Below are 15928 nucleotides of genomic sequence, written 5' to 3'. Positions count from 1 at the left end.
TTAGATACATTTTATAGAGTTAAGAAAACATCCAAATTGAATGTGGTAGAACGTCTTCATAACGTATCATGTGGCCAAACCAGCTTGGCCTAGATAGGGAAATCCTGTCCCAAAATTAAAAGAAAAGACAAGATAGTAGTGGGTTGGGGAAAAGAGTAGACAGGGGAGGAGAGAGAGGGATTCTTTTCCATTTTTTATTTAGTCTTTTAAATCATATTTATACTGCATTTTACCAGATAATTATATATATGCATATATAATAAATGATGTATAATTTTTAATATTTCAATATGGATCATATTCATATAGAACCCTATCTGTATTACTGTAGTAAATATCAAAACTATAAAATAGCATACAAATATCCATTATAAATATTGAAGTCACAGTCTGAAGATAGTTAAAGGCCAGAATAAGAAGACCTAATATGGAAATAACCAAGGCCCTACTGAAGGTCCTAGACAGGGAACTCATAAGAATTCTGATACACGTTAGCTCCACTTCACAAACTGTGAAAGGTATAGAGAGACCACGCAGTCGGTCCGCAGGAGCAGACACACCCTCCACAGAGACTCTCCTGTGCTCTCGTTCACGTCCAGCCTTCCAAAATGGCCCAGTAATTATATAAGTGCCCGTTCGTGCAACACTGTTTGCACAAAGGGGTCTCAAATGTGGTCTGCTTATGAAGAATAACAACATAAGGTTTTCGCAGGGCCTCCCTAAAGAACAGTGACTTGTTGAGGTCCCCAGGGCACCCCACACCCTTCCCTCCTCAGTCTGGACCTCACTGTCTCCTCCTGCAGACAACAACCCTATGAAGACAAAGCCAATCTGGTTTCTCCTACAAGCTCCTTGGTGACCTGACCATCATTCAGGGAGCAGAACATTAAAGAAAGAGTGCTCAGAGGCCCCGAGATGTTTAGAATCTGATGCAAGATTCCACAGTCAAGAGCAAAGTGGGTTCCCAACATCCTCAGACTCTGAGCAGCTGCTTATACTCTCAGCAACACTGTGTATTCATGTACATAAGTGCACATATGCATGTACATACATGAATGCAGATGTACATAAGTGTACACATACATGTGTACATAAGCACACACATATGTCCATGCATGCACACACATGTACACAAGTGCACACATGCATGCACATGTGTGAACACACATGTACATAAGTGCACACATGCATGTGGCCATAGTTGCACACATACATGTACATATGTGAACACACATGTACATAAGTGCACACATACATGTGTACATAATTGCACACAATACATGTGTACATAATTGCACATATACATGTGGCCATGCTTGTACATATGCATACACACACACACACACACACAAGTACCTCAGCCTACTTGCCCAGGGACAGAGTTACTAGACCCTGCCATTTCCTCCCCTAGACCTTTCTCCCCAGATATAGTTCATCACCCAACAGCACTGCACCATTCTGACTTGTGACCCTAAATAAAGCTGGTGGAACCTCTCTTGTCACCTACGAAGCATAAGGCCACATTGAGTTGTGCTACGACTGTCATCCAAGTCCAGAGTCTATGGCCACACTTTCCAACCTGATCAAAGCCAGTCTAAAGAGACTCAGCCTTCTAGGTTTCATGAAGAGGCAGCGGTACACCACCTCTCAAATTCCCTCCAAAATCAGTTTATCTGTCCCCATCCCCGCAGACCTGAAGCTCTGGCTCTATACCCCAGTATCCAAAGTTTCATGACATTGACTCAGACCATAGTGAAGAGTAAATTGAGTAACCACTAGTGAATGAACTCAGAAGAAATAGTCATCTAAGCCTCTACTGCATAAGCTTCCAGCAACTCAGAGCACATCCAATACTGCATGTGACCAAATGACTGAGGATCTGACCCAGCAATTAGTTTCACGCATGTCCTGTTACTAGTCAACTCCATGTTGGTTGTGAGCCAACATGTATGCAGTGAATGATTCCTTTAGCCCAAATGGTAAAAAGGCCAAGGACCGAAGCTGGAGAGATCACTCAGAGGTGAAGAGTTCTTGCTGATTTTGCAGAGGACCAGAGTTCTGTTCCCAGCACCCCCACCAGACAGCTCACAACCTCCCAACACTCTAGCTCCGGGGAACTGCATGCCCTCTCCTGGTCTCCAAAATCAGCAGAATGCATATGCTTATGCACACACACATATACACATAAATGAAAAAAATAGATAAATCTTTTACATACACAGACTAAGCACCTATCAAGGGCTCAGAGAAAGGAAGTATCACAATTGGCTGTACGTGTCTCTCCCAGGTGTCCACTAACTCCATTCAAGAAGTCAGGATAAGGGCTGGAGAGGTGACTCAGTGGTTAAGAGCACTGACTGTTGCTCTTCCAGAAGTTCTGAGTTCAATTCCCAGCAATTACATAATGGCTCACAACCATCTGTAATGGGCTCCGCTGCCCTCTTCTGGTGTGTCTGAAGACACTGTACTCACATAGAATAAGTAAATAAAATGTTAAAAAAAAAAAAAAAAAAGGCAGGATAATACAGCCAAGCCTCAAGAAGGGGCAGGCCTGGCTGCCCCTCCCCTCTTGATTTTTCTGTGTGTCTTATCTCCCATGTTTTGGACCAGCGCTCTGGCCTCCACCTGACCTCCCTACCTTGGATGTTTCTTCACAAGGGTTTTCTGCTATCTTGTCTGACTGCTCTTCTGAAGGGTGAGTGTCAGTCACACCCTCTATGCCCACGGGAGTCTTTACAGTGGCCATTCGCTCTACGTATTTCTGGACATGTAAGAATGTCTTTTAAGAGCTGGGTGTTGTGTCACACACCTTTAAGCCCAGCAGTCGGGGAGGCAGAGGCAGGCAGATGTCTTTGGTTTATAAATTGAACACCAGGCAGCCAGGGTGGTTGTTTACACAGAGAAACCTTGTGTCAAAAAACTTTGTCTTTCAAAAACTACCACAGTGCCTGAAAGTTCTTAAAGAAAAAGATATCCAATGCCTGCTGCTACCACCCTTTTAAATTGCTATCTTTCAAAAAGTACCAGTATGTGTTTTAGATTCATTTCCCTGTTTTAGGGAAATACAAATAAAGCATGTTTCTAAAAAAACAAAAACTGCTGAAGCAAAATAATCTCAAAAATCCTCAGCCTAAAGTCACAATTCTTGCCTGGTCTCCAGGCACAGCACACACACCAGTCCTAATGGCCATCCTGACCTGCCCTAGTCAGAGTACCGTTATGTCCTAAGTAGGAACTGCCCAAGGCAAACAGAACTCCCTCCCTTTCCAGTAGCTCCACCCACATGTCTGTTCTGTGATGACCTTAGCTCTGCCTCCCCTAGGTAGCCCTTGCAATATCAGCCCCAACTGGCCTCTTCTTAGAGCTCCTAAATCCCTATCGTATTTCTAGCATGTAATCCAACTGGTACACATAGCACGGCTGTGTGTGATCACTTCTTATTTTTTATTGCTTATCTAGTCATCCTCCCTGACACCAGATTCAACGTACTGGCAGGTAAGGACCATGTGTCCAAGGACTGTCTATTGTAACAGGGCCCGGACTTTCGCACGAATGACTCTATGATGGAAGTAGCATTCAGGCCATAAAACCCAGCATGAAACACCACCACCTGCCAACACTAAAACAAAGGCCCAATCCATCAAAGTCCACAGTTCTAGAAAGGTCACTAAATGTACTTACCTTGATTTTCAGCTTCTGTAGTTATGCTTCTAGCTAACTGTTCTTGTCAACACAGGACATGGTTTTTGAGCCTAGAGCTCATCCTGAGAAAGGCTCAGAGCTACCCTGGGATCCCAAACACCCGGTATAGTCATAAGCTGACTAGTAAAGACTTTCTAGGGCTGGAGAGATGGCTGTGGTTAAGAGCACTGACTGCTCTTCCAAAGGTCTTGAGTTCAAATACCAGCAACCACATGGTGGCTCACAACCATCTGTAATGAGATCTGATGCCCTCTTCTGGTGTGTCTGAAGACAGTTACAGTGTACTTACATATAATAAATAAATAAATCTTTTAAAAAATTAGGTTAAAAATAAAGACTTTCTATTGGCTTAACAACACATCTGAGCAGGCTTCTCTGGTGAGTACCCCACAGCGCTGTATGACTTGCAACCCAGCCTGCCCAGCATGGGATCGTGATGCAGGAGGCCATTGTTGCATGGAATGGGTGGGTTTGGAACTAAAAAAAAATCTTTCATTTTCCTTATAACTGTTAGTAAAGCAAAATGGTCTACAGCACTGACTGAACCAGCACCAACTCCAGATGCTGACAGTGGAGGAGGCCTCAAGGCTCAATTGTGAATCCACAGAAACTATTATGAAAGTATACATAAAAGATACATGCTCACTAAGGCAGTGGTGGTGCAGGTCTTTGATCCCAGCACTTGGGAGGCAGAGGCACGCAGATTTCTGAGTTTGAGGCCAGCCTGGTCTACAGAGTGAGTTCCAGGACAGCCAGGGCTACACAGAGAAACCCTGTCTTGAAAACAAACGAGAGAGAGAGAGAGAGAGAGAGAGAGAGAGAGAGAGAGAGAGAGAGTGAAAACAAAGAAGATAGATGTTTCGACTGTGCCTCTCTGGAGTCCACCACCTCCCCTGCCCCCCTAAATCCCAAGGCCCACAGCCAGTTTGTCTTCTCCCCTGCTGTAAGTGAATCCACACATATCCCAAACTACCCTCTCCTGAGCTGGGGTTTTTTTTCAGGATTCTCCGCCTCACAAGACATAACCAATAGGAGCACAGCTATCCAGGCCAGAACCAGGCAGTGTCCTTCACCACTTGTTTAATGCACACACCTGACACGTGCAACCACAGTTCTAAAACCGTGTCCTCGTCATCTCTGCTATCGACAAGCTCCTTCTCCTGGCTGCTGTTGCCACAACCTCCCTCGCGCCTCACCCACTCCCTTCTCACCGTCCCCTTTCACTGTGGCAGCATGGTCGGGGCATTGTGACAGGAGGCCTCCTCCTCACACTTCACGGGGCTCAGAATGAACCTCAGAGAACAACCATGGTCTTTGACAGTCACACAGTCACCCTGGAGACTCTTCATTACCGTATAACTAACAAATTTGCCTCGGCCTAAAGGCCCGATGCTCTTTGGCTCAGTGAACTGTGTCACCCAGACTTCACATCTATCGCCACCTCCTCTCTCCTAAGTCTAGCCCGGTCCCAGACTGTCCCGTGACTAGCTAGAAGCCTTCCCTACGTGGGAGCTTAGCCAGCTGTCTTCTGAAGAGCTCTTCCTGTCTGTCTTCCCCACACAGCGTGTGCTGGTCAGTGTTACAGCCGGATGAGGGAGGAGGCACTCTGATTTATCACAGTTATTTATTATTTGCCATAGTATAAATCATCCCTCCATGAGACTTCCCGCTATTGCACGGCGTACAGTCATTTCCTGTGAGACACAACAGACTGATTCAAAGGGCTACATGAGAGTAAAACCTGAGAGCTGGAAGCTCTGAACATTCTAATGTAATTTATTTATGTTACTTAATTTTCATAATAGCAAAGTTGACTAACTGAATCGTCTGCTGAGCAGTAGTGGCGCACGCCTTTAATCCCAGCACTCTGGGAGGCAGAGGCAGGCGGATTTCTGAGTTCAAGACCAGCCTGGACTACAGAGTGAGTTCCAGGACATCCAGGGCTACACAGAGAAACCCTGTCTCAAAAAACAAACAAACAACAACAAAAGAATAACTGAGTCACAAACTTCCTGAACGAGCAGCTTTGTGAAGTTTTACCCCTTAAGGACCAAGGTGGCCCCTTAGTGCCATCCTCTTAGCACATGACAGGTGCTCTGCAGTGAGCCATGAATACACACAGGAAGCTGTGTGAGCTAAAGCTACCGACAGCTGTGCGCTTCCCCGGTCCCCTCTCGAAAACTGAGCATAGCTCCCTCTCCTTCTGTGTGCTCCTTTCTCTTCCCCAGGGAGGGAGAAGGCACAGCCCAGACCCCTGCAAAAGTGATGGAAAATCAGGAGGATCAAAGAGGAGAAAAGGCTGGCGCCTAGGAAAGAGGGAAGAACGACAGATCACGGCTTACCTGTGGGTTCCTGTGTGGGAAACCTCCAGGCAATGAGTAAAACGGAAAGGCAGGAGGCCTATGAAGAGCCCGCCTCCAAGCAGGCTGCCCGCAGGCGTTTAGGGAGAGCGAGGACCTCCAGAACATGGCCGGTGTGGAGGAACCCACGGGGGGGGGGGGGGGGGGGGGGGGGGGGGGGGGGGGGGGGGGGGAATAAGGAGCCCGAGCAAGACAGCCACAGCTTAAATGATTTCCCCTCCACAGGACAAAGCTCAGAAGCAATCAGTTCAACACCAGGTTCCATACGGGACCTGAGAGCATCGTATCCAAGCTAGACAAGAGACAATAAAGACAGGAAGGCAGACCCTCTCCAGGAAGAGCGTGCTACGTCCATTGAGTTCTCTCAGCCAAAGTAAACGTCCTTTGGAAAATCCAAACAGTAGAAATTACCCGTAGGTCCCTATAATCATTTCACATTATATAGAAAAGAACGTGATTTATTCATCAGATGATGTCCTTTGGTTAAGCCTTGGTCAGAACGTGCAACTCATTATAGTCTTTGGACCAAGTTGGCCTCTGGTACCTCCTGCAGGGTCCCCTCCAGAGAGAAGGAAAACAGTGGCCACTGTCGGTAATACCCTGCCAGTCTCACTACAGATTCATGATGGACACACTGCCTGTTGTGTGTTAGTTAGGTCCAGTTGAAACTGGTTAATGGCGGACACGCTGCCCGTTGTACGTTAGGTTCTCGTGAGGTCATCAGCAAGATTCTGCTTTCCCAAGTCTGGGACACTGACAAGATCAAAGTTTCCAAGATAGAGAGATGGTTCAGCACTTAAGAGCACTGACAAGGACCCAGGTTCAATTCCCAGATCCCCATGGCAGCTCACAACCAAGACATCTAACAACCTCTTCTGAACTTTGAGGGTACCAAACACACTTATGTATAGACATACACATGGGGCAAAACACACACAGACATAATAAAGTAAAAATATCTGATTTCTGAAAGCATGAGACCTTTGGCATGGTGCCAAATGCAGGAAGTATCCCAATCCTAAAGTTCAAGATGGAAAACACCCACTTGAGATGTCTAGGTCTTGGCCGATGAAGAACTTGCCACTTGGATATGTCTAGTCACCAGAATCCAGTTTTTCAGAAACTCTGCTATCAAGTAACACCATTTTTTTTCCAAGACAGCGTTTCTCTGTGTAACCCTGGCTGCCCTGGAACTCACTCTGTAGACCAGGCTGGCCTCAAACTCAGAAATCTACCTGCCTCTGTCTCCCAAGTGCTGGGATTGAAGGTGTGTGTGCCACCACTGCCGGGCTCACTTACCATTTACACATGAGCTACACACTCTTTCAGCAGGATCACCCGGATCCCAGCGTCAGGACAATGATGTTAAATAATCCATATAGGCACACACTGGTTATGCACGGGAAAGCTACGATTCCCAGGGGCCAGTTAACCAGCTGATATTAATGGCACATTGACTACACTAAAGTATCTTTTTTTAAAAAAAGACTTTATTATTACTATAAGAAAGTACACTGTAGCTGTCTTCAGATGCACCAGAAGAAGGAGTCAGATCTCATTACGGATGGTTGTGAGCTACCATGTGGTTGCTGGGATTTGAACTCAGGACCTCCAGAAGAGCAGTCAGTGCTCTTACCTGTTGAGCCATCTCACCAGCCCCCTACACTAAAGTATCTTACATCCATTATCTAGTTTCACCCTCAGAGCTATGGCATGAAGCCGGAACTACTGTCTCCCAACACTCTGAGATGAAATTGTCCAGAAAATCCTACATAATACTAATTTTTTTGGACTCAAGCCAGCCATGAGTCATAAAGGCTGATGGTAGTTGTCACCGTGTCTACTGCACCCTCCTCTGTGACTAACTTCGAGAGAGGGTGTTACTAAACCAACCTTCCTGAAGGCCTAATTCATGACTTCCCTTACAACTAGACTGGAACAAACAAGTTATATAAAGATAGAAAACACTTGAGTTCATACAGACAAGAAAAGAGACACACTCCTCTGCCGGAACTTTTTGGAAGCCAAGCCTGTATTAGTCTTGAAGGGGAAAGTTGAACTCACTGTGTGTGCCGTTATGACAGAGGCCAGGGTGTGTATTCACAAGTTAAAGAGAAAGCCGGGAGCTGGAGAGATGGCTCAGTGGTTAGGACCCAGTTTCAGTTTCCAGCACCCACATGGTGGCTTTCAACCTCTATAAGGCCAGTTCCTGTGGATGTGATACTCTCTCCTGAGCGTCAAGGGAAACAGGGAGACACTTGATACACAAACAAACACGCAAGCAAATATTCATACATACGCATTAAAATTAAATCTTTTTTTTCAAAAGGGAAAGTTAGCCTAGTTTTAGGCTTAGATTTTTTTTTTAAACTTATTTTTGATATGGGTTTTTAAATGTTTTAACCTCCCTAACCCAGAGGTAGTGGGAAAGAAAGGTTATTCGGATATGGCAGACTTGGACTTGTTTAGAAACAGTTCTTTGGAATAAATCTCATCAGTGTTGTTAGGATACTAGCAGTTCAGTTCATGTGAATCAGCAGTTCAGTTCAGTCTACGTGTAAACACCATTTACGAATCAGCAACAGTAGGTCAGTATGTCGATCCAGAAGAAGCCTCGAGGCTCTGGTTGTTATGTTGTTTAGAAGTAGTTTCTTGGGGCTGGTAAGATGGCTCAGGGCTAAGAGCACCAATTGCTCTTCTGGAGGTCATGAGTTCAAATCCCAGCAACCACATGGTGGCTCACAACCATCTGTGATGGGATCTGATGTCCTCTTCTGGTGTCTGAAGACAGCTATGGTGTACCATAGCGAGTGGGACCACAGCAAAGAGGAGAAAGGGAAGAGGAAGGAAAAAACAAGTAGTTTCTTAGAGACATTTTAATCTTCGATTGTCAGGATAGCAGGAGAGACCAGGACCAGCAGAGAGGCCAGGAGAGGTTCTCTGTCATGCCTCTCAAAGAAGTGAAGATCAGCAAAGAAGAGAGACCAACAAAGTAGTTGTAAGCTAGCTACGTAAGATACGTCACTGTCTGTTGAGTCCTATTTATACTCCCTCCAAACATCGCGTGTCCTCCCACAGATCTTGCCTCAGCAAAACACCATGTGAATTGTATCAGCGAACATCACTCTGCCAATCGGCCTGAAGCCTCCAGAACACAGCCAGAAGTTTTCTGATGCGTTTCTTTCTACAAAGTCACAACAAGCGATGACCAGTAAGGTGCACCAATACCATCTAGTGCCATCCACTGTCTGTGGGGTCACATTTCTAGTCCTTCTGAACATGAACATCACGTGTCCTTCCACATGTCTGCTTTAGCAAAACATCCTTTCACCTGTGTCCACTTCAGCAAAAACATCATTTGACATAACTGACTTTCCAACAAAGCCAAAAGTTTCCACTTCACTAAGATCTTCACAAACCATAGAAAGTTATACATTCCATCTTTAGAGTCACTGAACTTATATAGCAAAAACAACATAAAAAAAACCTTAGAACAAAGCATCCTCAAACTACTTTTTACACAGTTCCTCACTGGTCTGTTCAATTTAACCTACTTTTAGGGATCATCTAGAAACTTAAAAAAAAAAAATAGGTCATTTCCATAGCAGAGATGTCATCAAATAAAGCAGGTGATCTGGAACACACACAGAAAAATGTTCTTGCCTGAACTGGCCTTAACAATCTAAAACTTAACAAAGAAACCCTAAAAAGCCAAAATCCGGGTGTGAAGTGAAAAGGCCCCTTTAGCTGACTGTGTTCTCTTTACACATTGAAAAGAAAAGTTCAAGACCTTATTTAAAAAAAAAAAAAAAATCCAGGATCTGGGGAGATGGCTCAGCAGTTAAGAGCACTGGCTGTTCTTCCAGAGGTCCTGAGTTCAAATCCCAGCAATCACATGGTGGCTCACAACAATCCGTAATGAGATCTGACATCTTCTTCTGCTGTATCTGAAGACTACTACAGTGTACTTACATATAATAAATGAATAGATAAAAAAATAACTAAATAAAATCCAAAATGGAAAATTTGATTTCCGTTGTCACTGCTGTAATGATGAGTTTCGGGAGGTATGGGAGCCCAAACCTTTCTTCATGAGTGCCTACTCGTGACTTTTAGGGTCCAGGAGAGGGCTCAGTGACTCTCAGCAGGAATCAGAATAGAAAGCAATGTTATGTTGCTGGACATGTGCACTGTGCTGGGTCTCACCGACATTTTACCTATTGGTTCAAAAGTCAGCATTTAGGGAAGCAACTCCCGTTTCCCAGGTGCCACCTCGGTGTTTGTCTAGCGCTATTCTAAGATCAAGGGCAAACACACAGCAGCTCCCAGAGCACAGACGCAGGCTCCCAGCCGCGAGAGCCAGCTGAGAACACCCATCCTTTGAAGACAGCTCACAGGCGGTCACAGCAGAGTTGTACCTGAAAGCCTTCTCAAGCAGGAGCCCTCCTCCCCTTTCTGGGATGAAAGCCATACAATCTATGATAAAAAGAGCAGACAGCTCCTCCTTTTGATGACAACTCTTCCAAAAGATGCTTTTCTCTGCCACCGCAGCCTGTCTGGACCTCAAGGTAGGAGTGTGTGTGTGTGTGTGTGTGTGTGTGTGCCCTGTGTATGTCTGTGTATGTGTCACTGTGTGTCTTTGCCTGGATTGTCTGTGTGTGTAGCATACTCCACAGAAATTATCATTTTTACCATGCAGTCGTCCATTTGCATTGCTGCCTAACTACACACATCGTCACTATGTGTCTTCCCAGTTTGGAAATCGCGCACCTGTGAGGCCGTCCTACTCCCTTTTTTTTACCCCACTGGCAACCATTTCACTTTCTGTTGCTATGAATTGGATTTACCTTGCAAGTGGAAAGTTTATTTCAATCCATCCACAAGGTTGATTTTCAAATCTGAAATAAAATACCAGTAACAAGGGCAACTGTCATTTTCGGTGTTTGAGGGGGGCAGGGAGGGGGTGACAGGAAGGAAGGGAGAAAATTAATCACGAAGAGCTTTTCTTCACTCCTGAAGACTTCCCTGCCAACTGCCCCATGCAGAAAGCATCAGAAGGCTGGAGATCTTCTAATCAAAATCTAGAAGACCAACAGAGGGCTGGAGAACTTGGGAAGAAGTCAGAGGAAGTACAACTCTACAGCTCCTGGTGGGGTCTCAGGCTCAGTGAAAAGCACCAGCTCCCGCCCACCTGTGTGCCCCACGGCATCTACAAGGGAAGGTAAAAGCAGATCTTTTGGAAACCTTAAAAAATAATAGTAATAAGGGCTGGAGAGATGGTTCAGCAGTTAAGAGCACTGGCTGCTCTTCCAGAGGTCCAGAGTTCAATTCCCAGCAACCACATGGTAGCTCACAACCATCTGTAATGGGATCTGGTGCCCTCTTCTGGCCTGCGGGCATACATACAAGCAGAACACTGTATACATAAGTAAATCTAAATAACAATAATAAATAACAATATTGCCAGACATGGTGATGCAGGCCTTTAATCCAGGCACTCAGGAAGCAGAAGCGGGCAGAGCTCTGAGTTCGAGCCAGCCTGGTGTACAGAGTGAGTTCCAGGACAGCCAGGGCTACACAGAGAAGCCCTGTCTGAGAAAGAAAACAAAACAAAAACAGCAATAAATACAAGAGATGTGAAATCCTGTGAGTCTTCAACAACAACAACAATGATAATAATAAACACAAGAGGCGTGAAGCCTTGTGAGGCACCTTACAATGCAGATACTCAGGTACACTTTCCCTACACTGTCCCCATAGGAGCACATAATCTGCTTTGGACAACTAACACAGGAAAATCCTAAAGTCTTGGTTAGCCCCTCAGGGCACAGCACAGAAGCAGGAGATCCAGGAATGGCATCAGCTGCCGTCCAGGCCGGAAGAAGAAATAGTGGGTACTGCACACACAAGATAGTTCGGTAAAGATACGATACACACAAGCTCAGCTGGCTTATGATGTACGTACCTCACTTTACTAAGTCTGTTCCTCCAAAACCTGTGCTTACGATTAATATTGCAAGGTAAAAAGTACTTGTGTGCCCTCATAACAAAGAAAGAAAATAATTCATAGGAACCTCTCAGCTGAAATGCCTTAATGCTTAAAAATAGCCCCGATTACGGTTTGGCGGAGCAAGCACGAGATGCAGAGACTCCCCCGTCCCTGGAGGGTGGACTCGTGACCCGGGCCAACTCAGCCTTGGTTTCCAGGAAATTTACAAACCAAAGCTACGTCCACCTCTTCCTCCATCTCGAAGCATTTCGAGTGAGGCTGAGATAACCCGCTTGGTAGCCAAGGATGTCCAGGGAGCCAAGGATGCCAAAGGTTTCCATCTCTTCTCTCACCTCTTTAGCTGAGTTGCTCACAGAAGCCACCAGTTAAGATAGAGATGCAGAGAATAAGAGAGAACAGGGTGTCTGTGTCATAACCTCTCCTCGAGAGCTCGGGAATCTTTGTGGGGTGGGGGTACAAGGGCAGAGCTGGTGGAGGGTTTCAAGGAAACTATTTCCCAGATAAGAGGGCAGCTGCACACATGAACTCACAGCTGTTATGATGGCATACACGAGATCTATGCAAGGCCAAGCCAGGCAAAATCCCAACGTGGGTATGGGGCGGGGCACAAAATCCACCCATAGCTGGGGAGATGCTAGCATCTGATAACTGCTGGAGAGAGGGAGTCAGTTTTAATGGTGTAATAGCGCTGGGGCAGGCCTCACGCCAATAGTAATTGGGAAGCACAAACTGGACTCAGGTGGTTGAGAAAGGGAGGAGAGGAGGGGGAAAGGGAGAGAGAAGTGGGGACACACACACACACACGAGAGAGAGAGAGAGAGAGAGAGAGAGAGAGAGCAGAGCTGGATGGGTTAAGTGGGTGGAATGGGTCTGGAAGGAGCTAAGGAAAATGAATATGCTCAAGCTACAATGTAAGAATTCTTAAAGAATTAATAAAAAATGTTCATGCTATTAACTAGAAAATCACTGCCCAGCACCGGCTGTTTGGTAGTCAGTGCAGAAGACCAAAACCGTGTAAGGCACCACCCTTCTGTGAGGACGCATCTCCACGTCTGAGGACCTGTAAGTCATACAAAACAGAAACACAAAAAGACCTGCTGGGCTCATCACTCGGGTGGGTCTAAAATGCGAACACAAGGTTTATCCAGGTGAGGCCTTTGATCCCAGCATTCTGGAGGCAGAGGTAGGCAGATCTCTGTGAGTTCCCGGCCAGCCTAGTCTACATAATACGTCCCAGAACAGCCAGGGCTACAGAGACCCCCCTATCTCAGTATCCCCAACTGGTCCTCCAAAAAAGAAGTTTTTCTATAAGAACATCAATGAGGACTGAAAAGGCTGAGTTTTTCCAGAAACAAAATGGGAAGAGATGAGCAGAAAGAACTCTGAGAACGGAGGATTCGCAGTGGGAGAGAAGGCGTGTGAGCGCATGGGCAGCGTAACTCTTGGTGGGTGGAGAGGGATGCGTAGGAAAGACAGACGGGGTGGGAGACAGGAGACAAATCAAGGCAACTTGTTTGATTGGTTTGTAAGCTGTCCTTAGAACAGGGACAAAAAGTAGTGACCTGAGCGCCCTGGTGAATGCTAGAAATTCTCAACTCCACGAGATGAGAAGCAATTCGTACTCAGAAGCCACGGACATCAGCCCCCTCACAGAGCAAGTGAAGAAGAGCTCTTCAGTGTAGGAACGCTGGGCTGTAGGCGCGACCGCTGCCCCCCAGTCCCCGTCCCCACCCCCAAAGCTCAGATGGCGCTAGCCTGGTGCCTGCCACTCAGCCCAGATATGCTGTGGGTCGTGCAGGCGGACATGGGCCTTACACTTCCTTCCTGCTGCCAGCCATCAGGCAAGGGCATGGCCCACCTCTGCCCCGAGGCCTCTGGATGGCCTGCTGTTCAGTGATATCCTGTTTTGAAGAGAGCTTGGGAAGAGACTGCAAGGAGTCTGGTCTAAAAAGCCCTAGCATGGGCTGGAGAGATGGCTCAGCGGTTAAGAGCACCCACTGCTCTTCCGAAGGTCCCGAGTTCAAATCCCAGCAACCACATGGTGACTCACGACCATCCCTAACGAGATCTGACTCCCTGGACAGCCACAGTGGACTTACAATTAATTAATTAATAAAGTCCTAGCACGATGGTTCTCAGCCTGGGGGGTCAAACAACCGTTTCACAGAGATTGCCTAAGACCATCCCGAAATACATTTCCTAATGGTAGCAAAATTACAGTTATGAGGTAACAAAAATAATTCGATGTTTTGGGGGTTGGGGGTCACCACAACATGAGGAGCAGCATTAACGGTATCAGTGTCAGGAAGGTTGGGACCAACTGTTCTAGACTCCTCTTGTGAGTGGGACTATCAGAAAGCCCTGGGTTCTTAGGCTTTTCTCAGACGGAAGAGACCCAGGACAAGCTGTGCACGCTTGTCAAAGTACTCTGCAATGCACGGGTTTAGTGGCGCCTGCTCCTGTGTAACCCGCCACTCACAACTTAGAGGGGAAGCCTTCTGGCCTCTCTCAAGGGAAATGGTAAAGGCCGTCCCCAGCGACAGCCCACGGATGAGGAGGTGGTAGCACGTCTGCTCCACACTTGGCCCTGCACTGAGCACCTTCCCAGTGGGAAGATCAGCTCCTCGGGAAGTGAAAACTGTCTGTGCTCCCAGCTTGCTGGGAGACCAACCCTGGCCCACTCACTCCTGCCCAACCCGAGGATTTAAATGCCTTCACTTGGTTCCCATTTCGTTAAAAGTCCATGATGGAAGAGACAAGAGTGCCTGGAAGACACAGACCTTGCAGCATCCCTCAAACTTTTTGATACAGACAAGACCGGTTGTGAGCGAATGTCATCCGACTGGGTTTCTCCTTTGCCCACACCAGCACAGAAACCAGTGTCCACGAACGTACACACGACAGACCCGGTGTTAGGACAGCCAGGCACTTGGCATGGTTCTTGAGGATTCGACCACCGAAGTGTGAAGGAGGCAAGTGCCCTCTCTGAGGCCAGCCCTGCAATGCTATCAAATCCCCCCACCAAAGACAGACACCGTGGGGACCGGGAACGCCTCCCTGAAAGGGGCAATCCCGGTTCAAGACAGGACTATTCCCAGCACAAGCCAGGAAGTTTTTCTTTCCATGTGCTCCACCACCCAGGAGACCCAGACTTTCCTTGGCAGGAGCCCAGTCTCCGGAGCTTTGAGCCCTGGAAGAGGTAGGTTTCCAAAGAGACTTTTCTGCTCTCGCTCTGCCTTGGGATTCTGCGGTTGCCAGGGTCTGCAAGCCTGCCTAGCTTATGCAAACAAATGTCGATGGTTACACCTTCAGCTCCTGTCTGCTAGCACATGCACACTGCACTCACCACACTTACACATACTTACCTTTCACTCTCCATTGTGGGAGGCCCGGCAGGGTTAGTAGTCACCAGACTGTGCATGCACCCGGACCTGGCGCTGCTCTCTGGGCTCCCGTGAGGGACCCTGATCAGCAGCCGTGATTCAGCATGGCTGCAACTGAGACCTCCTCCCTCCCAGTCCTCCTTCCTCTGACTTACTCGCGGCAGGCTTCTACCGCAAAAGCGGCGGTGCTAGAAAATGTCTTACCCAGAGCTCCCTGCAGCCCTTTCAGCTGCTAAAAGCAGCAACCCACTCGCTTCCCCTCCCCCGCGGGCTGGCTTCTCCTCTGTCTCCTAGGAACAGCCACAGCTTCAGCGGCGGCAGCGGCGGCGGCAGCGGCAACCCAAGGGCTGTGCCACCTTTCCAGCTGCTTCCGCATCTGCTCAGGCATCCCCAGCCCTAGCGACTAGCCCACCCCACTGTCTCCTGCCTCCTCTGCTGCACTACAACTGATCAGCGGGATCCTCGCTAACAGA

At 47.2% G+C, this 15928-nt stretch overlaps 1 protein-coding gene across 6 annotated transcripts in view; it reads right to left on the bottom strand.

Moving 5' to 3' along the window:
* Klhl3 (kelch like family member 3) overlaps positions 1-15928 on the bottom strand; it is a 130371-nt gene that overhangs the window by 110120 nt on the left and 4323 nt on the right. For 2 of the 6 annotated variants that reach the window (XM_052157323.1, XM_052157326.1), the window contains exon 1: positions 15438-15651. The exons of 1 other annotated variant lie outside the window; for it this stretch is intronic. In XM_052157323.1, the coding sequence (XP_052013283.1) occupies positions 15438-15493 (56 nt within the window). In that variant the 5' untranslated portion in view covers positions 15494-15651. 3 more of the 6 variants (XM_052157328.1, XM_052157327.1, XM_052157325.1) reach the window with 3 other exon arrangements.

This window comes from Apodemus sylvaticus, chromosome 14 (assembly GCF_947179515.1).
Source record: "Apodemus sylvaticus chromosome 14, mApoSyl1.1, whole genome shotgun sequence".
Classification (NCBI taxonomy): domain Eukaryota; kingdom Metazoa; phylum Chordata; class Mammalia; order Rodentia; family Muridae; genus Apodemus; species Apodemus sylvaticus.
The sequence above is the reverse complement of the archived record's forward strand: the minus strand, read 5'-3'. Positions and strand labels throughout refer to the sequence as shown.